Raw genomic sequence first — 27,235 nt, 5'->3', positions numbered from 1 at the left:
GAACACCCAGGTTAAGCCGAGCTGGGGGTTAGCACTATTTGGGGTATTGAACGAGCCGGGAGTGCAGGAGGCGAAAGAGGCCGGTATTCTGGCCTTTGCGTCCCTGGTAGCCCGGGGGAGGATTCTGCTACAGTGGAAGGATGCGAGGCCCCCAAGTGTGGAAGCCTGGATCAGCGACATGGCAGGGTTCATTAAATTGGAGAGGGTAAAATTTGCCTTGAGAGGGTCGGTACAAGGGTTATTCAGGCGGTGGCAACCATTCCTAGACTTTCTAGCGGAGCGTTAGGAGGTGGTCAGCAGCAGCAACCCAGAGGGGAGGTGTACTTTGTGTTTTCTACTGTGTTTATTATTGCTTAATGGGGGGTTTGTATATTGGGGGAATTCGTGATGTAGTTGTAAGATGTTTATTTATGTGTTCTTTGTTTTTCTTTTTTCTGTTGAAAACATGTAAAAATTTGTATACAAATATTTCTAAAAAAAGAGAAGGCATGTCCCAGGATGCAGCGTGAAATAGAGAGGAGCCCGTTTGTGTTTAAGAATCACAGAATGTCAACTTTAATATGGTCATAAAAAAGAGTGGGGCTACAAACTGGCCTTTCACTTTTGGAATATATGGAGGGATCTCAGAGACTGGGCGGATATTCATAAAATCCCGACAGGCTATTTGGCCCATTGAGTCTGCACCGGCCCTCTGAAAGAGCGCCCCATTCAGGCCTACTCCCCGCCCCATCCCCGTAACCCCACCTTACCTTTGGACACTAAGGGGCAACTTAGCAAGACAAATCCACCTACCGTGCACATCTTTGGACTGTGGGAGGAAACCGGAGCACCCGGAGGAAACCCACGCAGACACGGGGAGAAGGTGCAGACTCCGCACAGACAGTGACCCGAGGACGGAATTCAACCCGGGTTCCTAGCTCTGTGAGGCAGCAGTGCTAACCACTATCACACCCAATCACAGGGCACCAGTGACTGTGCCGATATCCACAGCAATCCAGTGACTGTCAATATCCACAGCAATCCAGTGACTGTGCCGATATTCACAGGGATCCAGAGACTGTGCTGGTATTCACAGGGATCCAGTGACTGTGCCGATATTCACAGGACTCCAGTGACTGTGCCGATATTCACAGGGATCCATTGACTGCTGATATTCACAGGAATCCAGTGACTGTGCCGATATTCACAGGAATCCAGTGACTGTGCCGATATTCACAGGAATCCAGTGACTGTGCCGATATTCACAGGGATCCAGTGACTGTGCCGATATTCACAGGGATCCATTGACTGTGCTGATATTCACAGGAATCCAGTGACTGTGCCGATATTCACAGGAATCCAGTGACTGTGCCGATATTCACAGGGATCCAGTGACTGCCGATATTCACAGGAATCCAGTGACTTTGCCGATAGTCGCAGGAATCCAGTGACTGTCAATATTCACAGGAATCCAGTGACTGTGCCGTTGGTCACAGAGATCCAGAGACTGTGCTGGTATTCACAGGGATCCAGTGACTGTGCCGATATTCACAGGACTCCAGTGACTGTGCCGATATTCACAGGGATCCAGAGACTGTGCCGATATTCACAGAGATCCAGTGACTGTGCCGATATTCACAGGGATCTAGTGACTGTGCCGATATTCACAGCAATCCAGTGACTGTGCCGATATTCACAGGGATCCAGTGACTGCCGGTATTCACAGTGATCCAGTGACTGTGCCGATATTCACAGGGATCCAGTGACGGTGCCAATATTCACAGGAATCGAGTGACTGTGCCGATATTTACAGGGATCCAGTGACTGTGCCGATATTCACAGGAATCCAGTGACTGTGCCGATATTCACAGGAATCCAGTGACTGTGCTGATATTCACAGGAATCCAGTGACTGTGCCGATATTCACAAGGGCCAAGACACTGTGCCAACATTCTCTTGTGATTAGCCTGTTGGGTGTCGAGTTCTGGGTAAAATTAGTTTGTCCTCTTGTGGCTGAGATTAGGGGCTTATCACAGCCACGCAATTTCCTTCAATTGGCGGTAAATACGGCAAGCTGCGATCACAACTGTCTGTTTCAAAAAAACAATGTATGTCACACTCGGAAGGCAGAGGGAGCTCTCGCAAAGTGAAAGAACATAACTTCCCTCAGCAATTAGTAGCTGCAATATTGTTTATCCTAATTCATGCAGCGAGTAATTCTAAAGTCCTTTACTCCACAGCTGCATCACATTGTTCCCTAAATGGTTCCAGACCTTTAACTTTTGCTGTTCCATCTGTACGTTTGTTCCACGTGTTGATCACTCTTGGTGCGAAGAAGAATTTCCTGATATTTGATTTCCTGATATTTGTCCTAAAAATACGTTACTGTCGTTCAAAATGAAGACTCCTAGCCCTGGTCCTGCTGATAAGTTTAATGTTCTATTCCAGCGAACCTTTCTGTACCCTCCCGAAGCACATCCATCCTGAAGGAGCATGTACAGAATCAGCTCTCAATCACCTCCGTCTTGACCATTTTGCCCCAGTTATTTCCCAACTCACACACCCCTCACGCTCGGGGTTAGCATAACGCCCTTTTGCGCTGCCTGAACACAGGACGTTTCGCAGCCCCCCCCCCCCCCCCCCCCCCCCTTACACAGAAGCAAACTCAGCTTGGATGGTACAAGTGCCAACAGTCGGAAAATGTGTTGTCTGTAAATTTCTGTAATCCTGATGGGGGTTGGAATTTTCTACAGGTGTTTCAGCGAGCCCAAACTCACCCTCACTGGCTCTACTTTACCCAAGAGAATGAACGAATGTCATGGTTTGCCTGCAAAATGGAGAGAGAGCATCTGATAACAGTTAGTCCCTCCCGCTTCTAGAGGAGTTCACATCCATTCTGTAGTTTATCATACAAACCTGGGTGAGTGTGGCTTTTTACTTGTGAATGGGTGGTTTTGTGCGTTGGTAAGCTGGAGACTTGCTCTGATTCTGGACCACTTTTACTGAGTACCATCATGCCTCTGTACTTTTCACATGTACTGAGGAGGGAAGATGGCTGCCTTGGTTTAATAGCATAGTGGTTAGCACTGTGGCTTCAATGTGTCAGGGTCCCAGGTTCGATTCCCCGCTGGGTCAAGTCTGCACCTTCCCCCCCGTGTCTGTGTGGGTTTCCTCCGGGTGCTCCAGTTTCCTCCCACAGTCCGAAGACTTGCAGGTTAGATGGATTGTCCATGATAAATTGCCCTTAGTGTCCAAAAAGGGTCGGAGGGGGTATTGGGTTAAGGGGATAGGGTTGAAGTGAGGGCATAAGTGAGTCGGTGCAGACTCGATGGACCGAATGGCCTCCTTCTGCACTGTATATTCTATGTAATACAGCACGCCCTCAGTACGAGCACCGAGAGTGTCAGCCCAGCTCTCTGTTCAAGTTTCTGGAATGTGTCAACAGCCTGTTGATTCAGAAATGAGGGCGTTACCCAGCCATGACTGGTACATGCAATGAATGGAGGACGATGTTCACTACCCACACTGCCAGGAAAATACAGCACTGATGTCGGTCTTTGGGGTATAAACTGTAAAGTTAACGACAGTGAGATGCTGTGCCTTGTATAGGTTACTGTTCTTTTCCCAAATGATTCAGCAAATGCGTGTTAATTGAAGTTGGTGCAACCACACCAGTTAGTTTCACAAGTCACTTCGCTGATTGATGATTCTAGGGGATGGTAAATGTCAGCTTCATGTTTGGAGATGCATAATTCACTCTGCCTTCCAGCTGGCAGTGTGCTGTGGTGATGACGCACTCCTCAAAGCTTGATTTATTCTTCCCTGGGGTGTGGGTATCGTTGGCAAGGCCATCCCTAATTCCCATTTGTTGCCCATCCCTAACTCCCCTTGAAGCTGAGCAGGCCAATTAATAGGGCAGTAACGGGTTAACCACATTGCTGTGGTTCTGGAATGACAAGTAGGTCAGACCGGGTAAGGATGGCAGATTTCCTTCCCTCAAGGTGGATTTTTATCACTGTGGTGGTTTCATACTCACCTTCGCTGAGATTGCCATTTTTATTTTATCAATTGACTTTCGATTCCACCAGCTGCCGTGGCGGGATTTCAACCCGTGTTCCCAGAACTTCCACCTGGGACTGTGGATTACTGATCCAGTGGAATTACTGCTACTCCACCGCCTCCCCTTAATTCCAGCGCACATCGTCAGGTCTCGACCTGGCTCTCCCTTTTAAGTGACCTCTTTCCCCTCCCCTTCCAGTATTTTTATAACTCACTGACAAAAGTGATGAAAGAAATGTTTGAAACGTTATATTTAACAGCCGATGATTTTTCTTCTGGGGTGTTTCTCGCGGCAGTGTCTCCAATACCTCAATACTCCAGGTGCAATCCTGGAGGGATAATAATAGCCGAGTTGTTTAGCAATTTGAATGCCTCCAATGTTGATGGCGCGGGGGGGGGGGGGGGGGGGGGGGGGGGGGCTGCTACACAAATACAAGATGTTGTTCATCTGCGTCGCCCACTCAGTCGTGTAATTGTCAAACTGGGGAAAGGTTCTGCAAAATTGCACAAAATCGGCAGCATAGAAAGAGGCCATACAACCCAACTGATCCATATTCTACACGAGCTTCCTCTTCCCCCCCATCTTCAACCAAACCCATCAACATGCTCTTTTATCTTTGTGCTGATCTGGTTTCCCCTGAAATAGAATTGAACAAGAAGGCCTTTTGGTCCATCATGTCTGCGCCTGCTCTCTGCGAGGGCAGCTCAAAACCATCTCAGTTCCAGGGCATCACTGCAGGAGTCCCTCAGGGTAGTGCCCTCGATTCAACCATCTTCAGCTGCTTCATCAATGACCTTCTCTCTCGTAAGGTCAGGAGAAATGGGGATGTTCGCCGATAATTGCACAATGTTCAGCACCATTTGCGACTCCTCGGATACCAAAACGGTATGTGCCCATGTGCGGCAAGACCTGGACAAGATTTAGACTTGGGCTGATAAGTGGCAAATAGCATTCGTGCCACACGTGCCAGGCAATGACTATATCAACAAGAGAGAACTCAATCACCTCCCCTTGCTATACAGTGACATTACCATTGTTGCATCGCCCGCTATTAGCATCCTGTGGGTTACCATTGACCAAAATTAAACTAGACCAACCGGATAAATATTGTGGCAAGTAACTCACCCCCTGACTCCCCAGAGCCTGTCCACCATCCACAAGGCACAAGGTTGGAGTGTGATGGAATGCTCTTCACTTGCCTGGATGAGTGCAGCTCCAACAATACCCAAGAAGCTCGACACCATCCAGGACAAAACAGCCCATCCACCACCTTCAACATTCACTCCCTCCACCATCGATGCACAGTAATGACCAAGTGTATCAAGATGCACTGCAGGAACTCGCCAAGGCTCCTTGGATAGCTCATTGCCAACCCGCAATCTCTACCAGTTGTGAATCTTTGGGATTCTCTATCCCAGAGAGTCTCAGTTGGTGAGTAAATTCCAGAAAGAGCTGATAGATTTTTGCAACTCAGAGAATCAAGGGACCCTGGGGTTCAGGGACAAGGTGGAGCTGATGACAAAGTTCTGCCACAATCTTGTTGAATGGCAGAGCAGGATTGAGGGACTGAATGCCCTACTCACAATCCTATTTCTTTTTGTTCTTATGCGGAGTTCTTCCCACCTTGGGAGGTTTTATCACATCGCCTCAATAAAGTCTTGCCCCTCCCTCACAAAGGTAAATGAAGCTTTATTTCAGAAAATCAAGCCCCAGTTGAACTTGATCAAGGTTCTTAGAACTGTTGTGTATTAATCGTATGTTGTAAAATCTTTATTGTCTGATAACTTTCTAATTGCTTCTGGTTGGTAAGGTATTAAGAGAACACAGAAATTCTGTTTAGTCGAGAATTCTGGTTGGCCGGGTGCTGTATAATACCGGGGGCAGCACGGTAGCACAAGTGGTTAGCACTGTGGCTCCACAGCGCCAGGGTCCCAGGTTCGATTCCCCGCTGAGTCACTGCCTGTACGGAGTCTGCACGTTCTCCCCGTGTCTGCGTGGGTTTCCTCCGGTTTCCTCCCACAGTCCAAAGACTGTGGATTAGGTTAGGTGGATTGGCCATGGTAAATTGCCCTTAGTGACCAAAGATGTTAGGAGGGGTTATTGGGTTACGGGCTAGAGTGGAAGTGAGGGCTTAAGTGGGTCGGTGCAGACTTGATGGGCCAAATGGCCTCCTTCTGTGCTGTATGTTCTATAACACAAAGTTTACTGTAGAAATAGTTCAGTTTGGATAACCAGCCTCTACTCTAATCTATCATGCCACCACTTTATTAACGTTAGTGACAGCCTCCTTTCATGCAACGATAATCAATACTAGCAATGCTGGTGGAGGGGTGAGTGTGACTTCCAGTCCACTAGCTGCCTACTGAGACCTTCGGACAAAGCAGTTGCCAGGATTCATTAGATGAGTGAAGGATATTTATTTGGTCTCTTGCGATGATGTTTTTGTTCATCAGAAAATAAGCTTTACTGGAAGAAGCATGGTGTTGTACAGATTACCGTTTGATAGCAGTCTGTGGGGGATGAGAGTATTACAGTTCTGCTCGCAGTTTTGCTGCCCTCCGCACGGTGAGTTTGTACGATGAGCGTTCTAAATGGCTATTATCCTGAGACTGTGGCCTGAGGTCATACATGGTTTAGCTAGCGGTAAATGTTAAATAAATGTTAACAGCACACGGATGTTCGTCCGTGATGCAATCACAACTAAAGCAGAACCAGAGGATACTGATTTAAGGGCTGTGGGAGGACATATTGAGATGTTTAATAGATAATACCTCCTGTTAGTGAAAATGTCAGGTCACAATTACTCATTCCTCTTCTAAAACATGACAATCTTGAAGCATGCCTTAGTTGTTGAAAAGCCCCTTCGTTGCTCTTCTAGCAGATGTGGAGTTGCAGTTTCATTCTGCTGACTGTGCTTTTGCTGGGACTACCCTCCCTCATGTTCCGCTCACAGGTCTTACAGTTGTTTTGTGCTCTCTGACCTACATGGCTCCTGGACCAGTGCCGTAGAAACGTTACAGTCCAGAAAGAGGCCATTCAGCCCATCGCGTCTACCCTGGGATGAGCTGAGTGTTTCAGCCTCACCGGAAAACTCTAGCTAGCCACCACCCTCTGGGTGAAAATATTTCTCCTCGTGTCCCCTTCATCCTTCTATCAATCACCTTAAATCATCGCCCCCTGGTAACTGCCCCCTCAACGAGGGGAAATTGGTCTACAGAACCAGTAATACGTCAAATTTAACGTTCTCATCTTTGTGTCATATTAACAACATCGTGTATCTGTATAACCCTTAATGTAGTAAAAGGAACAAGGCGCTTCACAGGAATGTTATCAAACATAAGATGCTCTTATACAGGCGGGAGATAGAGAACCTAGTGGAGTGGTGCAGCATCAACAATCTATCCCTCAATGCCAGCAAAACTAAAGAGCTGATCATTGACTTCAGGAAGCAAAGTACTGTACACACCCCTGTCTGCATCAACGGGGCCGAGGTGGAGATGGTTAGCAGTTTCAAATTCTTAGGGGTGCACATCTCCAAAAATCTGTCCTGGTCCACCCACGTCGACGCTACCACCAAGAAAGCACAACAGCGCCTATACTTCCTCAGGAAACTAAGGAAATTTGCCATATTCACATTAACTCTTAGCAACTTTTACAGATGCACCATAGAAAGCATCCTATCGGGCTGCATCACAGCCTGGTATGGCAACTGCTCGGCCCAAGACCGCAAGAAACTTCAGAGTCGTGAACACAGCCCAGTCCATCACACAAACCTGCCATCCATTGACTCCATCTACACCTCCCGCTGCCTGGGGAAAGCGGGCAGCATAATCAAAGATCCCTCCCACCCGGCTTACTCACTCTTCCAACTTCTTCCATCGGGCAGGAGATACAAAAGTCTGAGAACACGCACGAACAGACTCAAAAACAGCTGTTACCAGACTCCTTAACGACCCTCTTATGGACTGACCTCATTAACACTACACCCTGTCTGCTTCACCCGATGCCAGTGTTTATGTAGTTACATTGTGTACCTTGTGTTGCCCTATTATATATTTTCTTTTATTTTCATGTACTTAATGATCTGTTGAGCTGCTCGCAGAAAAATACTTTTCACTGTAACACGGTACACATGACAATAAACAAATCCAATCCAATCCTATTAGCAAAGATGGACCAAAATCTTGGTCAAAGAGGTTGTGTCTTAAACAAAGCGTGAGAGGTGTCGGGAGGGAATTCCAGATCCCGGAGCCTCAACAGCTGAAGGTTCAGCCGCCAGTGATGGAGCGCTTACAATCGAGGGTGTTCAAGTGGCCAGAATTGTAAGAATGAGGATATCTCTTAGGATTATATGGCTGGAGGAGATTACAGAGATAGGGACGGCTGAGGCCTTGGAGAAATAAGAATTGTAACGTTAAAGTGTTGCTTAATTGGGAGCTGATGTGGGTTAGCAGGAACAGGGGTGACAGGTGAATGAGAGTTTGGGCAGCAGAAATTTGGTTGAGCTTACGTTTGTCGAGGATGTCAAATTAGAGGCTGACCAGGAGTTCATTGGAATTGCCAAATCAAGAGAAAGCGTAAGATGGTACAGTGATTAGCACTGCTGTTTCACAGCGCCAGGGACCCGGGTTCAATTCCGGCCTGAGGTGACCGTCTGCTTGGAGTCTGCACGTTCTCCCCGTGTCTGCTTGGGTTTCCTCCGGGTGCTCTGGTTTCCTCCCACAGTCCAATGATCTGCAGGTTAGCTGGGTTGGCCATTCTAAATTGCCCCTTAGTGTCCAAATATATGCAGGTTACGTAGGGTTATGGGGATAGGGCTGGGAGTGGGCCGTGGTAGGGCGCTCTTTCAGATGGTCGGTGCAGACTCAATGGGCCAAATAGCCTCTTTCTTCGCTGTAAGAATTCTGTGGTTCTAAGAGAGTGGGTGATGGTTTCAGGAGCAGGTTAGCTGAGGCAGGAATGCAGATGGGCGATGTAACCTGCTTGCATTTGTTGCCTTACGTTTAACGTTTCTTATTTGGATGTTTTTGTGTGTGTATGTTGCAGGTGGCGAGGCTGATGGAGATGGGCTTTTCTAGGGTCGACGCTATGGAGGCTCTGAGAGCAACCAACAATGACCTTAATATGGCCACCAACTTCCTACTTCAACACTAGCAGGAGTGGTGACTCACAAGGACTTTGTGCATCTGACTTCAACATTGTACCTGCAAACGTTGAGGTGGCTCTGGGCAGCACACAAGTCAGAAATGCTTGGGTGGGGAGAGGATATATCTGATTTAAGATTGTAAAGAGCTGATTATATTTTGGCATCAAGTACATGTAGGAATCACTAAAGGATAATCACTTAAGGGAACAAACCTCGGAGAGTCATAATATTAATAAATAAAGTATTTTCAAGTTCCCAGAGTTGCGGAAAAACTTTTTCTGAAAGTAAATTAATCTGTTGATGTATCAAACGGAATTCAAATTTCTCAATAAAATTGTTTAATACAGCTTGTTGCTTCTTCCTGGGTTCAATAATTTTAAAAGATTCATATATTTAACATTGCTCTCTCGCATCCTCGCCCATTTAAAATGTTTTCTTCTACATTTTTCAACTTTTTCTCTTTCTCACTTCCCCCTACTCTTCGGGGCTATTTTATCCTCATTAGCTTTTGTCATGGGCCAGGGTTTAGAGAACCCCAAATTGTATCATGGAGTTCACCTGACCCACAACTTTGAATAGATTGTGGTTATGGGGAGCACACGGCCCACTTTGCAGGTGTGGTGCTTCAGAGAGCTAAAGTATTGTTAAATTAAAACAATGTTTATTTATGAAACCAGTTGAGAACACTTTATAAACCCACAGTAAACATCTTAACAACTATCGACACCAATCATCCCCACAGATACAATATTCTATCAGTAACCCTTAATCTTTCCCTGCAACATCCATATGACAAAAGACCCTTTTTAACACAGAGATCAGGGGCGGGATTCTGTGATCCTGAGGCTAAGTGTTCACACCGTCGGAAATGCTATTGCGTTTCTCGACGGCATCAACACGGCCTCAGGATCAGCAATTCTGGCCCCTAGAGGGGGCCAGCACGGCACTGGAGCGATCCACGCCGCTCCAGCTGCCGATCCCGACGTCAACTGGGCGCCGCGGGGTCCGCGCATACGCAGTGGCACCGGCGCCAACACGTGCATGCGCAGTGGCTCCCTTCTCTGCGCCGGCCCCGACGCAACATGGCACAGGGCTACAGGAGCTGGCGCGGAAGAAAGGAGGCTGCCCCAGCCAGAGAGGCCGGCCCGCCGATCGGTGGGCCCCGATCGTGGGCCAGGCCACATCGGAGGTCCCCCCCCCCCCCCCCCGCCCCGGGGTCGGACCCCCCCCTACAGACTGCCCCCAGACTCTTCCACGCCGGCTGAGAGCAGGTGAGAACGACGCCGGCAGGACTCGGGTTTTTTACGACGGCCGCTCGACCCATTCCGAGCCGAGAATCGCGGAAGGGGCCGCGTAGATCGGCACCCGACCAACGCCACGCCAGCGCCAACGGAGCGGAGAACCGCTTCCCGGCATTGGGCAGGCGTGGCGCAATTCGCGCCGGTCGCGGGGATTCTCCGGCCCCGGGCGGAGAGAATCCCTCCCCAGATTCAAATTCTCTACTGAGAGCAGTTAGCACTCTGGAGACTGTCCTTAGTTTGCAGAGTGATCCTTACACAGCTCCTTGCTTTTCCGGCAGATATCCAGCTCTCAAAACGAAACTAAAACACACCCTGGAGCAGACAGCCCAAAGTGAAAGTAAAAGCAGACAGACAGCCCAGCTCCACCCACTCTCTGACATCACTGCAGCCATCCGATAAACACCCATTTCTTAAAGGTACACCCACTACAGCTATTTTATAAACACCCATTTCTTAAAGGTACTCTCACATGACACTTTGCCTTGGTCCTGCAGGCATCCGTTGTCCTATAAAGTGGGAACATATAGGAAATAGGAGCAATTCGGCTCCTCAAACCCACCCTGCCATTCAACTTGATTGATCTTTTACCTCAACACCATTTTCCCCTCACTATCTCCATATCCCTTAATATCTTTAATATCTAAAAAATCTATCAATCTCAGTTCTTAAACATGCTCAATGACTGAGCCTCCATATCCCTCCAAAGATTCGCCATTGAGTGAAAGCCCTTCATCTCAGTTCTAAATGGCCTGCCCCTTATTCTGAGAATGTGTCCCCCGGTTCTAGAACCACCATTCTCCCCACCCCCCCCCCCCGCCCACTTCCAGGCAGGGGAAACACCTTTCCTGCACCTACCCTGTCGAGCCTTGTAAGAATTTTGGATGCTTCAATACAGCCACCCGTCAATCCTCTAAACTCTAGCGAACACAGGCCCAGTCTCCTCAACCTCTCCTCATAGGGCAATCCTGCCATCCCACGAATCAGTGTGGTGAATCTTTGTTGCAGTCCCTCCATGGCAAAATATCCTTCCTTAGACAAGGAGACCAAAACTGTGCACAATACTCCAGGTTCTATGCAACTGGAGCAAGAAATCTACTCCTGAACTCAATACCTCTTGCAATTAAAGCTAACATACTATTGCCTTCCTAATGGCTTGCTGGACCTGCAAGAGGTATTAGCGTTCAGTAACTAATGAACAAGGACACCCAGGTGTCTTTGGACATCAATACTTCCCAATCTCTCACCATTTAAGAAATACTCTGCATTTCTGTTTATTTCCTACCAAAGTGGATAACCTCACAGTTTTCCACATATTCTATCTGTCGTCTTATCGTCCACTCAAATAACCTCTTCAAATCCCCTTGAATCCTCTCCGTATCCTCCTCACAACTCACATTCCCGCCTCGTTTTCCGTTATCAACAAATTTGAAAAAAATATTACCCCACATCCAGATCATTGACACAGATAGTGAGCAGTTGGGGCCCAAGCATGGAACCTTGCAGTACCCCACGAATGTCAAGCTGCCGTCCTGAGTACAACCTGGTTTTTTTTCCCTACTTTCTGTTCTCTTTCCGTTAATCAATTCTCAATCCGTGCCAGTATATTGCCCCCAATCCCGTGTGCTCTAATTTTGTTGACTAACGGCACTACCTCACCTCCTTTTCCTTTTTGCCTATCCTTCCAAAATGTTGAATCCCCTTGACTATTCATATCCTGGCCCTCGATCATCCTGCAGCCCCATCGCCATAGTGGCAATTAGATCATACCTGTTTACTTCCGTTTGTGCCGTCAATTCATCTACCTTGCTGTGAATTCTGTGTGCATTCAGACAGAGTGCCTTTAATTCATTTAAAAAATATATATTTTACTGAGGCATTTATATATTTACACATCAATCACAACCATAAAACAAAACAAGCCAATCGGGCTGCAAATAGCCCCCTTGACTCCCAGGCCTTCTGACACTCCGAAGATCGCCACTTCTGGACTCAGGACCATCTTCACCTTCAAGACCTCCGGCATGACGTCGGCAAAACCCCTACCAGAATCCCCCAAGCTTCGGACAAGCCCAAAACATGTGGACATGATTCACAGGCCCTCCCACACACCGCCCACACCTATCCTCCACCCCTTCAAAGAGCCTGCTCATCCTGGCCACAGTCATATGTGCTCTGTGGACCGCCTTGAACTGGATACGGCTAAGTCTAGCACACGACGAGGATGCATTCACCCTCCTCAAAGCGTCCTCCCAGCCTCCACCTCCCTCCCAACTCTTCCTCCCACTTACGGTTCACTATTCGGGGCTCCCGCCCAATCCATCAACTTGTAGTGCCTTTAATTTATTTCCATCATTTTCACAACCTCTGGTCCTATCTGCTGGCGGACTCGTAAATGTGAACCTCTGTCCCGATCACACTCGGTTAATCAATGTCCTTATTCCTACCTTGCCTTGCTCCCTCTTTAATTTATCACATCTTCCCTCGATCCTTCACCCCCACTATTTAGATTGAAGTCCACTCTGCCCCAGTTATTAGACTCAGCAGAACACTGGTCCCAGCATCGTTGAGGTTAGCCGCAGCAGTACAGCTCCCACTTTCCCCAGTACTGGTGCCAGTGCCCCATGAATCAAAACCCATTTCTCCCACACCAATCTTTGAGCCACGCATTTGACTGTTATTTACCCTACTCCAATTTGCCCGTGGCTGAGGTAATGATTAGTACCTTTGAGGTTCCATTTTTTAGTTTAGCCCCTAGCTGCTCATACTCTCCTTGCAGAACCTATTTCCTAACCCTGCCTGACTCATTGGAAACTACGCGGAACATGACCACTGCAAGTTCCTCTCCAGCTCGAATCCTGGCACGGGACAGATAACGTAGATTTCTGGGCTCATGGTCTCGGCTGCAAAGAACTGTGTCTATCCCTCTGACTCTGCTGTCCCACACTCCCATTAACTCTCACATTCCCATTAAGTCCCACATTCCCATTAAGTCCCACTGCTTGAATGGCTTCCTATACCATGGCCAGTTCTCTGATTGAACCTGCAGCCCCTGCTTTCATCGAGGGGAAGTGGTGTTTTAGTGGTATTGTCACTGGTAATCCAGAGGCCCAGGGTACTCCTCTGGGGACCCGTGTTCGAATCCCGCCACGGCAGATAAAAATTCCAAATAAAATATGGAATTACAAGTCTAATGATGACCATGAAACCTTTGTCGTAAAAATCCATCTGGTTCACCAATATCCTTTAGGGAAGGAAATCTGCCTTCCTTACCTGGTCTGGCCTACACGTGACTCCAGCAATTGGGGGGGGGGGGGAAGTTTGAGGGCAATTAGGGATGGGCAACAAATGCTGGCCTTGCCAGTGACGCCCAAGTTCCATCAAAGTACTTTCAGGCGGCAGAGTGGTTAGCACTGTAAACTTCACAGTGCCAGAGGCCCGGGTTCAATTCTGGCCTTAGGTCACTGTCTATGCGGAGTCTGCACGTTCTCCCCGTGTCTGCGTGGGTTTCCTCCGGGTACTCCGGTTTCCACCCATAGTCCAAAGACGTGCAGGTTAGGTGGGGTTACGGGGATGGGGTGGGCTTGGGTGGCGCAGACTCAATGGGCCGAATGGTCTCCTTCTGCACTGTAGGAATTCTATGGACTCAATAAACTGATTCTGTTGGTTGTCGGATAGATATTGATGCGAGGGAGAACTGGGATTTTTTACATTCACCCAAGAGCAAAGAGGGCCTCAGTTTAACAGTCGCTCAGGAAAACATGACCTTTGAGAGTGCAGCTCTCCCTCAGTAACACACTGGGTTCGTCAGTCTGGGTTACAGGTTTAAACTCCTCATGTGGAAGACTACAGCTTTCACTCAATAATAAGGCACAATGGAGAGGTGGGGGGGGGGGCAGGGTGCTACAGAGGAAGGAAACGGCGTCCAATTCTGAAATAATGGCTATTTTAGATGTTTTGTTTTAATTCCGTCACGGGATTTGAGCGGGAGAGTCTCTAACAAGGGGATATGGCTGCAATATAAAGGGCTGGTCGTTTAAAACTGGGGTGGGTAGAAATTTCTTCTCGCAGAGGGTAGCGAATGTGTGGAATTCTCTGCCCCGGAGCGTGTTGGAGTCTGGATCATTGGAAGTATTTGAAGTGGAGGTGATAGATTGAGGAATAGAGGGCTATGGCACAGCAAAGGAGTTAAGGCCGGCATAGATCAGCCATTGGATGGCGGGGCCGGCTCAAAGGGCCTGGTGGCTCCTTCCGGCTTCTATTTCTTGTGATGGACTGAGTTTGAGAGTCAACATTGCTGTGGCTCTGGAGGCATATGTAGGCCAGGTAAGGATTTCTCTAAAGGGGAATTATGAACCAGATGAGTCTTTACAATAATGGTTTTATGGTTATCATTAGACTTCTAATTTGTGGAATTCAATTTTCACCCATCTGCTGTGGTGAGATTCGAACCCAAACTCCTCGAGTATCATCCTGGGTCTCTCGATTACTAGTCCAGTAACAATACCACAGCATCACCACCTCTCCGCTGTGTATTGTTTGGGGATTTTTGATGCGATAAATTGCACGAATATCAAACATATGTGCTGTCAGATCGAGCTGAAGTACAAATGTATTAAGAATTTGCTAATTGTTGGGTACTTTTCTATTCAGAGACTTCACAACACGCATTACCGGCTGGTCTACCAAATGGAAATAGATTTTTAACCAGTGAAGTGAAATGAAAATCACTTGTTGTCACAAGTAGGCTTCAAATGAAGTTACTGTGAAAAGCCCCTAGTCGCCACATTCCCGCGCCTGTTCGGTAATGACTCCATGAAAGACATTTTAGGTTTCTCATATCTAAGCGGATGTTCAAATCCAAAATGATAGTTCAATGCAGTGCAAGTTAAACTATATGTAACTAAGATTCCGCAAAAGGTTCCATCAGACTGGAAAATAGCAAATGCAACCCCTCTAGATAAGGGAAGGATGCAGAAAACAGGAAACTGGAGACTTCGTCACTTCATGTCTATCGTGCGGAAGGTTCTAGAATCGATCCTTAAGGAGGTTGTCGCTGGACACCTAGAGAAACTTAAAGTAATTGGGAAAAGTCAGCATGGTTTTGTGAAAGGGGAATCATGATTAACTTATTTGTTGGAGTTCTTCGAAGGAATCACAGAGTCACACAGTGCAGAAGAGGCCCTTCAGCCCATCGAGTCTGCAACGACACGTGACCTATCTACCTAATCCCATTTACCAGATGTTGGCCCATAGCCTTGACTGTTATGACATGCCAAGAACTCATCCAGGTAATTTTTAAAGGATGTGCGGCAACCCGCCTCTACCACCCTCCCAGGCAGTGCGTTCCAGGCCGTCACCACCCTCTGGGTAAAAAGGTTTTTCCTCAAATTCCCCCTAAACCTCCCACCCCTCACCTTGAGTAACATGCACTGTGGATAAAGGGGAACCTGTTGATGTGCTATATTTGGATTTCCAGAAGGCATCTGTTAAGGTGCCACATCAACAATTATTGCAAAAAATAAAATCTCATGGAGTAGGAGGTAACATATCCGCATGGATTGAAGATTGGCAGAAAACAGAGGGTATGCACAAATGAGTGTCTGATTGGCAGGATGTGATGAGTGGAGTCTTGCAGGGGTCTGTGCTGAGCCTCAACATTTTACAATTTATTTCAATGCTTTAGATGACGGGGGGGGGGAGCGAAGGAACGGTAGCTAGATTTGCAGGTGAAACAAACTTAGGTCGGAAAGTATAGTGTGAAGAGGGCATAAGGAGTTTGCAGATGGATCTAGATAGGTTGAGTGAGTGAGCAAAAATCTGGCCGATGGAGTAAATGTGGGACGATGTGAAGTTGTTCATTTTGGCAGGAAGAATAAAAAAGCTGAGAAGTACTAAACTGGAGAATGACTGCAGAATTCTGAGGTGCAGAGGGATCGAGGTGTTCTAGTGCCTGGGTCACAAAACATTAGTCTGCAAGTACAACAAGTAATTAAGAAGGCTAATGGAATGCTATCATTTATTACGAGAGGATTTGAACATAAAAGTAAGGATGTCATGCTATAGCTATTCAGGGCATCGGTGAGGCAGCAATAAAGGGCGCGATCTTCCAGCCACGCTGTGCCACAAAAGCATCTCACCGCGGGGCAGTGTGGCCGGTAAAAGCCAGGAGACCCCCTCCCGAGATCTACCAGACTCTCAACACCTCGCGAGATTCAACGCAAACTCGCAAGATGTTGCAAGGGGGATCCCGATCACAATGGGCGGGATCAGTTTTGGACCTTACTCTGATGTGCAGATTGCCGAGGTACTTGAGGCTTTGGGATTCAATCCCTTCAACTTGGGGACCTCGAGCGAGCGCCGTTTGGTGCTGCTCCCCACAGATGTGGGCCAGACGGAACGGCACTCCTGGGGGTCCCCAAGGGGATTGGAGGCCCCCAGTTGCATGCGCTTTAGACAGGGCTGTGCCCGGGCACTGCCACAGTGCCCATGTGGCACTGCCAGCTGGCAGGGGCACTGCCAAGGTGCCAGTTTGCCCGCGATCGGGCCGGGGTTGCCCAGTGTGGGGGTACGGGGGGACCCTCCCATGTTGCGTTCGGGCTGGGGGGAGGTGGGGGATTCTGTTTCTGGGCCTCGGAGTTCAGGACGCCATTTTTTATCTCTCGCTACAACGGGGAGTTCTAGCGAGCGGAACTCCCCCTTGTAAAAAACGGGGCTGTGTGCTGCCTTGGCAGGGCCTTCCCCATTCAAGCCCCTTATTTAAAGCGAGTCGCACCCACTGCGTGCCGCTTTGGCCTCACGATTGAAGGAAGGATGTAAATGTGTTGGAGGCAGTTCAGAGGAGATTTACTCGATTGATATCTGGAATGAGCAGGTTGCCTGATGAGGAAGGCTGGACAGCCTGGCTTGTTACAGACTGGGCTTGTTTTCACTGGAGTTTAAAAGAGTTGAGGGGTGACTTGATTGAGGTATACAAGATCCGGAATGGTCTCGACAAGGTGGATGTGGAAAGGATGTTTCCTCTTGTGGATGAGTCCAGAACAAGGGGTCAACGTTTTAAAATTAGTTACAGGACAGAGATGGGAAGAAATGTTTTCTTTGAGAGATGGGCAACTTTGGAACTCTCTGCCACAGGAGACTGTGAAGGCGGGGTCTCTGAATATATTTAAGGCAGTGGCAGTAAGATTCTTGTTAGGCAAAGGGATCAAAGGTTTGGGGCAACACGGTAGCACAAGTGGATAGCACTGTGGCTTCACAGGTTCGAGTCCCCGCTCGGTCACTGTCTGTGTGGTGTCTGCACGTTCTCCCCGTGTCTGCGTGGGTTTCCTCCAGGTGCTCCTGTTTCCTCCCACAGTCCAATTACGTGCAGGTTAGGTGGACTGGCCTTGCTAAATTGCCCTTAGTGTCCAAAAAGGTTAGGAGGGGCTATTGGGTTACGCGGATAGGGTGGAAGTGCGGGCTTAAGTGGGTTGGTACAGACTCGATGGGCCGAATGGCCTCCTTCTGCACTCTATGTTCTATGTTATCGAGGATAGATGGTGAATGTGGAACTCAACCCAATCAGATCAGCCATGATCTTATTGAATAGCAGAACAGGCTCGAGGGGCCAAATGGTTTACTCCTGCTCCTACTCGCATGTTCATATTTTGATAAGATCAAAGTTTGCGAGCTCACTTATGAAAGCAGGGTTACTTCCTGGGTTATCATAAGCAGAAAAAATGGAACTGAAATGTCTGTGAGAAAGATAGTTCTCTGACACTGATTGTGATGGATAAAAATGTAATACACATATGATCAAGAGAAACAATGAGTTTCCACTGAATACTGGACTATCTGGAGTTCAGAATTATGAGAGGTGATCGCAATGGAATGTGCAAGACATGTTTGTGAGGAGGGGGTGGTGTTGCCAGGATATTGCTGAGACTCTTCCCCCTGGCTGGGAAGCGGAGATTTTGGAGTCATGTCATTTCAGTATAAGGATTTGGTCGTTTTTGGAACAAGATGAGAAATTCCTTCATTCCGAGTGTGGTGAATCTTTGGAATTATTTACCCCAGTTATTGGGTAAATTCAATGCGGAGATTAATCGATTTTGGGGCCAAGGAATCGGAGTTATTGAGGTAGGCCCGGATGTGGAGTTGATGTATAAATTCAGCCTTGATTTTTTTTTTAAATGGTGGAACAGGCTCAATGAGCGGTCTAGCGTCTGGCTCCTATTTACTATGTTCTTATGTTCCATAATGAACTCTTTGCAAGTTATCTTTGTTACTTCCTCCAACCCACAGGATGTGTGTACTCCTCCAATAAAGGGGCTGGTTTAGCACAGGGCTATATCGCCGTGTTTTAAAGCAGACCAAGGCAGGCCAGCAGCACGGTTCAATTCCCGTACCAGCCTCCCTGAACAGGCACCGGAATGTGGCGACTAGGGGCTTTTCACAGTAACTTAATTTATAATAATAATAATCGCTTATTGTCACAAGTAGGCTTCAATGAAGTTACTGTGAAAAGCCCCTAGTCGCCACATTCCGGCGCCTGTTCGGGGAGGCTAGTACGGGAATTGAACCGTGCTGCTGGCCTGCCTTGGTCTGCTTTAAGTAGGTTTGAAGCCTACTTGTGACAATAAGCGGTTTTCATTTCATTATTTCACTCAATTCCTTCCCCACATTTTAATTGCTCCACATGCTGACCTTCAGTTTTCTTGGCCCCAAGCTTGGGATGTGCAAAAGTCCAGAATTGGTGGGGTGCAGACATGTCAGTGGCTATTAGGGCCAGAGGAGGTTAAAGAGACAGGGGTTGGGGAGTGTGAGACCATGGAGGGATTTGAAAGGCAGAATATAAAAATGTTGTGGTCAAGATATTGCTGGACTGGGAGACAATGTTGTTAGTGCGCACCAGGGCGAATGATGAACAGGGCTTGATGTGAGACAGGAATGGGCAATAGAGTTTTGAATGAACTCGGGTTTATGCAATGTGGGAGTTAAAAGGCTGGACAGGAGACCATTGGGATTATCAAGTCTAACAAAAGCATGAATGAGATTTCCACTGACAGACATGTAGATCTTATGGAAGGAGACTTGGCGAGTTGACCCAACTCCAATCACATTCTCATTTTTTAAAGTGTATTGTTCTTTGAAAAACTATCCTTTCCTGCAAAACAAGTCACTGGATACAGCGCACAGCCGTGCATTTAAACTTGACTCCTTTCAAGTAGTTAACATTTGCCTATAATGGTACTCTAGTGTGGGCCCCATCCTTTGATAGCACCTTCCCCCTTTGGCAGCACCTTTCTCACCTCCAACCTCTCCCACCTTTCAGAACAAGGACCTGTAGGTGCCAGTCCTTCTCCAAGTCACACGCTGTCACGATTTGGAAATATATCGCCGTTCCTTCACTGTCGCTGGGTCAAAATCCTGGAACTCCCTCCCTAACAGCACTGTGGGTGTACCTACACCACATGGACTGCAGCGGTTCAAGAAGGCGGCTCACCACCAGCTTCTCGAGGGCAATTAGGGATGGGCCACAGATGCTCACATCCCATTCACACAAGTTTTAGAAGTGGCATGTTTTGGTTCAAAAACGCAGCATTTTCATGGTGGGATTTTATCAAGTCCGTTGAAACTTGAGGAAATGCAAACTGTGTGTGAGAGTCAGTGATGTTTGCAAGCACTTTTCCTTTGTTCAGTTTTTGTAGCTTTTATCTCTCAAGGTAGTCTGTTCAGATGTTATCAGAGGACGTAGATAACAACCCAAAGCAAGTGTATTGTTTCTGCATTTTAGACATTTTCTAGCACAAAAACTTGATGCATTTTTACACACCAGAAAACGCAATATGATCCTTCCTTATCTCCACATAGCTGCACCAGACTTGACAATTCTAACTCACTGCTAACCCACCTCCCACTTTCCATCTGCCATAAACCTGAGTTCATCCAAAACATGGCCGTCCAAATCCTGACTCACAGCAGGTCCCAGCTCACCCATCACCACTGCACTTTTCCACCTGAATTGGCTCCCAGTCTGGCAACATCTATAAAATTCTCATCCTTGTTTTCAACCACCCCCACCCTCCTCACAACACCCTCCCCTTGGCCCCGCTAGCAGCCCCCCTCCCCGCCCCTCCCCACCACCCCCCACTCCCCATGCCAAATCTCTGTCCCAACTCCTCCAGTTTTGACCACTTGCACATCACGGGCTTCCCTCACTCCATCACCGGCAGCCCTGCCTACAGCCCCAAGGCCGTAAGATCTAGAATTCCCCCTCTCCACCTCCCTTTGTCACGTTCCCTCTTTCCCCCTTTCCTTTATTACCTGTCTCTTTGGCCAAGCCTTTGATTACCTGTCCTAATGCTTCTGTTGTGTTGCTTTGATAACTTACCCGCGATGCACCTTGGAATATTTTACTACTTTTGCGGTGCCATATAAATGCAGGTTGTTGAATCATTTTGGCAAGTGCCTGAATTCTTTCTCCTGCAAAGGCAATTTACTCCCAACAGCCACACCCGAACCGATCTCGTTCCTTTCATCTCACAAAGTAATTGTCCTTGTATTCAAACAAGCAGATTTTGGTTCTGATTATTTTACCTTTGAGCAAAGCCTGCACGCCTCGATCATTTCTGTAAGCTGTAGAATTTCACTGCGGAAATACATGTGGAGAATCTCGCAATGATTCAATTTTCAATGCTGCAGATCATACACACGTTGGGTGCAGTTATCTTTCTTACAGAGCTGCAAGGTGATTTTGGTGTTCATTAAGGCGAAGGTGATAGTAAATCAAAAGCCAGGTCGAGCATTGAGCGTCAGCTGTACCTGGGCCCTCCCTGATCCAGTGGGACACTTTAGAAACCTGGGAATGACATTGGATTGGGATTTGTTTATTGTGACGTGCACCGAGATACAGTGAAAAGTACTTTTCTGCGTGCAGCTCAAATAGCTCATTTAGTACATTGTCATGAGAACGTCGCTTTAAGAAATGTTTGGCTGCTCATATTACTGCAGTGATGTCAGAGTGTGGGTGGAGCTGGGCTGTCTGTCAGCTTTTTACTTTCGTTTTAGGCTGTTTGCTGCAGGGTGTGTTTTAGTTTTGTTGGAGCTGAAGCCAGACAGAGCAGGTGTACTGTTGATCTCTCTGCCATGATCATTTGGTGAATTCAGAATTATAAATGTTTTCAGTAGTGAATGTAAACCTAATGTGCTTCTGTTAAAAGGTGTTTCTTTTGTCTTCTGGATGTTGTTTGGGAAGTTATTAAGGATTACTTAGTATTGTATTCTTTGGGGGTTGTATTTGAATTGATGGTTGCTAAGATGTTCACTGTATGTTTTCAAAAGGTTAACTCGAGTTCATAGAATAAACATTGTTTTGCTTTAAAAAAATAATTTTCCATTTCTGCTGTACCACACCTGTAGAGTGGGCCGTGTGCTCCTCATAACACAATCTATTAAAAGTTGTGGGTCAGGTGAACTCCATGATACACTTTGGGGTTCTCTAAACCCTGGCCCATAACAACATGAAAAGAAAATACATAATAGCGCCACATACCATTTGCAGCTTTGTATGCACATGAGCCTATGACACAGGAGCGGGAATAAGTCACTTGGCCCCTCAATTTGATAATGTCCAGAAAATGTTCAGAATGTGACTCATTTGTTCAGTAGCTGCTCTTCCGAATTGCCTACGCTCACTAATTCAGTCATTCGGAACCTTTAGTCCCTCAAGCCTGTTCTGTTACTTCACAAGGTCGTTGCTGACTTGTATCTTAACTTCACTTGCTTGCCTCTGTTCCAAATGCCATGATACCCTTGCCCAACAGCCATTACATTCTCAATTCCTAGGGGTGCACATCTCCAAAAATCTGTCCTGGTCCACCCACGTCGACGCTACCACCAAAAAAGCACAACAGCGCCTATACTTCCTCAGGAAACTAAGGAAATTCGGCATGTCCACATTAACCCTTATCAACTTTTACAGATGCACCATAGAAAGCATCCTATCGGGCTGCATCACAGCCTGGTATGGCAACTGTTCGGGCCCGGACCGCAAGAAACTTCAGAGAGTCGTGAACACCGCCCAGTCCATCACACGAGCCTGCCTCCCATCCATTGACTCCATCTACACCTCCCGCTGCCTGGGGAAAGCGGGCAGCATAATCAAAGACCCCTCCCACCCGGCTTACTCACTCTTCCAACTTCTTCCATCGGGCAGGAGATACAGAAGTCTGAGAACACGCACGAACAGACTCAAAAACAGCTTCTTCCCCGCTGTTACCAGACTCCTAAATGACCCTCTTATGGACTGACCCCATTAACACTACACCCTGTATGCTTCATCCGATGCCAGTGCTTATGTAGTTACATTGTATATGTTGTGTTGCCCTATTATGTATTTTCTTTTATTCGCTTTTCTTCCCATGTATTTAATGATCTGTTGAGCAGCTCACAGAAAAATACTTTTCACTGTACCTCGGTACACGTGACAATAAACAAATCCAATCCAATCCAACATTGTCCGCATTCAAAAACCTTCAGCCTTGTTGAGCAGCCAGACAGAAAGATCAACCACACTGTGGACTCCACGTCACACATTTTGTGTCCTGGTGAAAGATGCAGTGCCTGATTTTCACAACGGCATTTCAGTGGGAAATGTGTGATCATCCTGTGCCCTGGTCTTATTGCAAAGCTTCAAATAGGCGGCAGTTCACAAACACAGACAGGAAATAAAGAATTTGCATTATATCACACCCTTCCCACCACTGGATCTCCCAAAGCACTTTACAGCTGATGAAATACTTTTTGAAGTGTGCGAATTGTTGCAATAAGACCATAAGATATAAGTGCAGAATAAGACCACTCGGCCCATCGATTCAGCTCCGCCATTAAATCATGGCTAATAAATTTCACATCCCCATTCTTCTGCCTCCCCCCCCCATAACCCATGATCCCCTTATTAATCAATAATCTATCTATCTCTGTCTTAAAGACACTCAATGATTTGGCCTCCACAGCCTTCTGCGGCAAAGAGTTCCACAGATTCACCACTCTCTGGCTGAAGAAATTCCTCCTCATCTCAGTTTTAAAGGATCGTCCCTTCAGTCTGAGTCTGTGCCCTCTGGTTCTAGTTTTTTCTACAAGTGGAAACATCCTCTCCACGTCCACTCTATCCAGGCCTCGCAGAATATGGTAAGTTTCAATGAGACCCCCCCTCATCCTTCTAAACTCCAACGAGTACAGAGCCAGAGTCTTCAACCGCTCTTCCTATGACAAGCTCTTCATTCCAGGGATCATTCTTGTGAACCTCCTCTGGACCCCCTCCAAGGCCAGCACATCCTTCCTTAGATACGGGGCCCAAAACTGCTCACAATACTCCAAATTGAGTCTGACCAGAACTTTACTTTAAAAAAAAATCTTTTTTTTTTACAATTGAGATATTTAGCGTGGCCAATCCACCTAGCCTGCACTTCTTTGGGTTGTGGAGGTGAGACTCACGCAGACATGGGGAGAATGTGCAAACTCCACACATACAGTGACCCAGAGCCGGGATTGGATCCAGGTCCTCAGCACTGTGAGGCAGCAGTGCTAACCACTGCGCCATCGTGCCATCCAGTTTGACCAGAACCTTATACAGCCTCAGCAGTACATCCCTGCTCTTGTTCTAACCCTCTCAAAACGAATTCTAACATTGAATTTGTCTTCCTAACTGCCAACTGAACCTGCTTGTTAACCTTAAGAGAATCGTGAACAAGACACCTAAGTCCCTTTGTGCTTCAGATTTCCAAAGTCTTTCCCAATTTAGAAAATAGCCTGTGTCTCTTCGTCCTATCAAAGTGCATAACCTCACACTTTTCCACATTGTATTCCATCTGCCACTTCTTTGCCCACTCTCCCAGTCTGTCCAAGTCCTTCTGCAGCCCCCCTGCTTCCTCAATACTACCTGTCCCTCTGCATATCTTTGCATCATCTGCAAACTTAGCAACAGCGCCCTTAGTTCCTTCTTCCAGATCGTTAATGTATATTGTGAATAGAGGTCCCAACACCGACCTCTGAGGCACACCACTATAAGAAGCGAGACAGATAGGAAAACAAACTCTTGTGCCATTTTTAAAACCTCCAACCACAATTCATAAACCGAGTGAAAGTGACGCCACACTTTTAATTGTTTATTTTCCGTGCCGGGGAGGTTGACTGGCAATCATCAATAATTTTGCATTTTTTTAAAAGGGTCCTTATGCTATCAATTACTAGACTTCACTTTCTGCAGTGGGGCAGAGCAAATCATCCAGAACTTGCAGCAAATCACAACACAAGGGGAATCTCTAACTTGCCATAAATTTCCAGAAGAGTTGGACGTGGCGAGGATGCTTCCACTCGTAGGAAAAACTAGAACCCGAGGGCACAGCCTCAGACTGAAGAGACGATCCTTGAAGGGATGACCCAGGAACGGCCTTTAAGATCATGAAGGGGTTCCATCCTGATAAAGACCCTTTATCCCCACTCTCTGCCTTCTGCCAGTCAGCCAATCCTCTATCCGTGCCAGGATCTTGCCCTTAACACCATGGGCTTGTAACTTATTTAGCAGCCTCCTGTACAGCCTTCTGAAAATCTAAACAGATCATGTCCACTGGCTCTCCTTTGTCTAACTTCCTTATTACCGCCTCAAAGAACTCTAACAGATTTGTCAGGCATGACCTCCCCTTGGCGAAGCCGTGCTGACTCAGTCCTATTTTATCAAGCATTTTCAAATACTCCTCAATCTCATCTTTAATGCACACTCAGTGATTTGGCCTCCACAGCCTTCTGCGGCAAAGAGTTCCACAGATTCACCACCCTCTGGTTGAAGAAATTCCGCCTCATCTCAAGTTTTAAAGAATGCCTGTCAACCACTCCAGCTCAGAAACGAAACAATTAAAAGTGTGGAGTCTCATTCACTCGGGTTGTGAATTATGGTTGGAGGTTTTAAAAATGGCACAAAAACTTTGTTTTCCTATCTGTCTCGCTTCTTTCTCTCTTCTCTTAAACCATTTTATTTCTTTCCCTCTCTTTATTTCCCTTTCTGTCTCTGATTTGACTGCAAATCACCCAATTTCCTTCTCCACAATTCCTCTGGTTCTTTCTCATTATTAAATCTCATTGGTTCAGAAGACCTACTGTTGGTGCTGTTGCTCACTGAGGTCCCACATGCCGCATTGTCCTTGCTGCACCATTATCACCTCAAACTCCCAGCGTGCTACAAGGTCAAAAAAAATGTTAAAACAAAACGAGCACCGCTGGGTTTAACAAGCGGCATGTTGCGAGATGCACCACTGGAGCAGCGTGGACCATAATGTTTGAAAATTATCTCTTAGATATTATCTGCATTGCAACTACACTTCTTAAACAGTGAGGCTAGTGCAACATTTGATCAGTGGAGAAGCTACAAGAACAAATTCAGGTACTGGGTAAATACATGAATTACTTTGCACTGATATCTTTAGTTTAGCATATTTAATTGAAGCTAGATTAACAGGCTAGCTAATAGTTTGAACTTAATGATCTATTTTGCAAATGTTTCAACAGTGCGGAATACTTACAGGGACCACAGACACAAAGGGAAGGGAGGAGTCAGTAAAAGAAGAATAAACAACAGGCAAATAACCTGATTTTTTTATCTCTCTCAACTGTGCCTTTCTTGTTGTAATCTCTGCATCTATCTTTTTTTATAACTCTACTTTTCTCCACCTATTTGTGGCTTCAAGACAAACAGAGATCAGAAAATATGACGACAGGGGTCGAACTCCCTGCTGTTGGCAGCAATCCACACCAGCCAACACCCAATAAGTGCGAGTTGCTGTGGCAACGCACACTTTTACATACATATTGTCGCCTGGACCTATGGGTCGTGATGGGAAAGGCTCCAGCCCTCTTTCCATCTCATGGCTGACCAGAAGTCTCTCGCCATTGGCGTGTGTTGGAAGGATTCTCAGATTGAGACGCAACCTGTTTGGCCGGGTTATGAACGCACCTTTCTTGGCCATTAGGTTACTGTGAAAAGCCCCTAGTCGCCACACTCCGGCGCCTGTTCGGGTAAACGGAGGGAGAATTCAGAATGTCCAATTCATCTAACAGCACGTCTTTCGGGAGTTGTGGGAGGAAACTGGAGCACCCGGAGGAAACCCACGCAGACACGGGGAGAACGTGCAGACTCCGCACGGACAGTGACGCAAGCCGGGAATCGAACCCGGGACTCTGGCGCTGTGAAGCAACTGCGCTAACCACTGTGCTACCGTGCCACCCAAAAGATGCCAATGAAACTTCTGGACAGCTACAAAGCTCCCCGACGGGGCATTGAACCCCGGTCTCCCACGTGACAGGCGGGGATACTAACCACCATACTAATGAGAAACTGCACTGATGTCCTCCGTCCTCCAAATTGAAGAAACAATAAAAATGACCATTCTAGAAGAATAAGAGTGATAGCCCTCTCATCTCTTCAGTCAGAGGTTTGTGGGTCAGGTCCGACTCCAGACCCAGGGCACGTTCAGGGGTCACAGGAGTTTACAGAGATAGGGTGGGTAGTAGGCACTGGAGTAGTTTACAGAGATGGGGAGGGTTAGGGGCTGGAGGAGGTTACAGAGATGGGGAGGGTTTAGGGGCTGGAGGAGGTTACAGAGATGGGGAGGGTTAGGGGCTGGAGGAGGTTACAGAGATGGGAAGAGTTTGGGGGCTGGAGGAGGTTACAGAGATGGGGAAGGTTGGGGATTGGAGGAGGTAACAAAGATAGGGAGC

At 47.2% G+C, this 27,235-nt stretch overlaps 1 protein-coding gene across 5 annotated transcripts in view; it reads left to right on the top strand.

The window, feature by feature from the left end:
* Positions 1-27,235, top strand: part of ubac2 (UBA domain containing 2) — a 353,572-nt gene that overhangs the window by 306,140 nt on the left and 20,197 nt on the right. For 2 of the 5 annotated variants that reach the window (XM_072476073.1, XM_072476076.1), the window contains 2 exons: positions 6,493-6,604; positions 9,086-9,534. The exons of 1 other annotated variant lie outside the window; for it this stretch is intronic. In XM_072476073.1, coding sequence (XP_072332174.1) covers positions 6,493-6,604; positions 9,086-9,117 — 144 coding nt within the window. In that variant the 3' untranslated portion in view covers positions 9,118-9,534. Of the gene's footprint in view, positions 1-2,732; positions 2,900-6,492; positions 6,605-9,085; positions 9,535-27,235 lie in introns of those variants that run through there. 2 more of the 5 variants (XM_072476074.1, XM_072476075.1) reach the window with 2 other exon arrangements.

The sequence above is a fragment of the Scyliorhinus torazame genome, chromosome 15 (assembly GCF_047496885.1).
Source record: "Scyliorhinus torazame isolate Kashiwa2021f chromosome 15, sScyTor2.1, whole genome shotgun sequence".
In the NCBI taxonomy this organism is placed as follows: Eukaryota; Metazoa; Chordata; class Chondrichthyes; order Carcharhiniformes; family Scyliorhinidae; genus Scyliorhinus; species Scyliorhinus torazame.
This window is presented reverse-complemented; position numbering and strand designations above follow the sequence as displayed.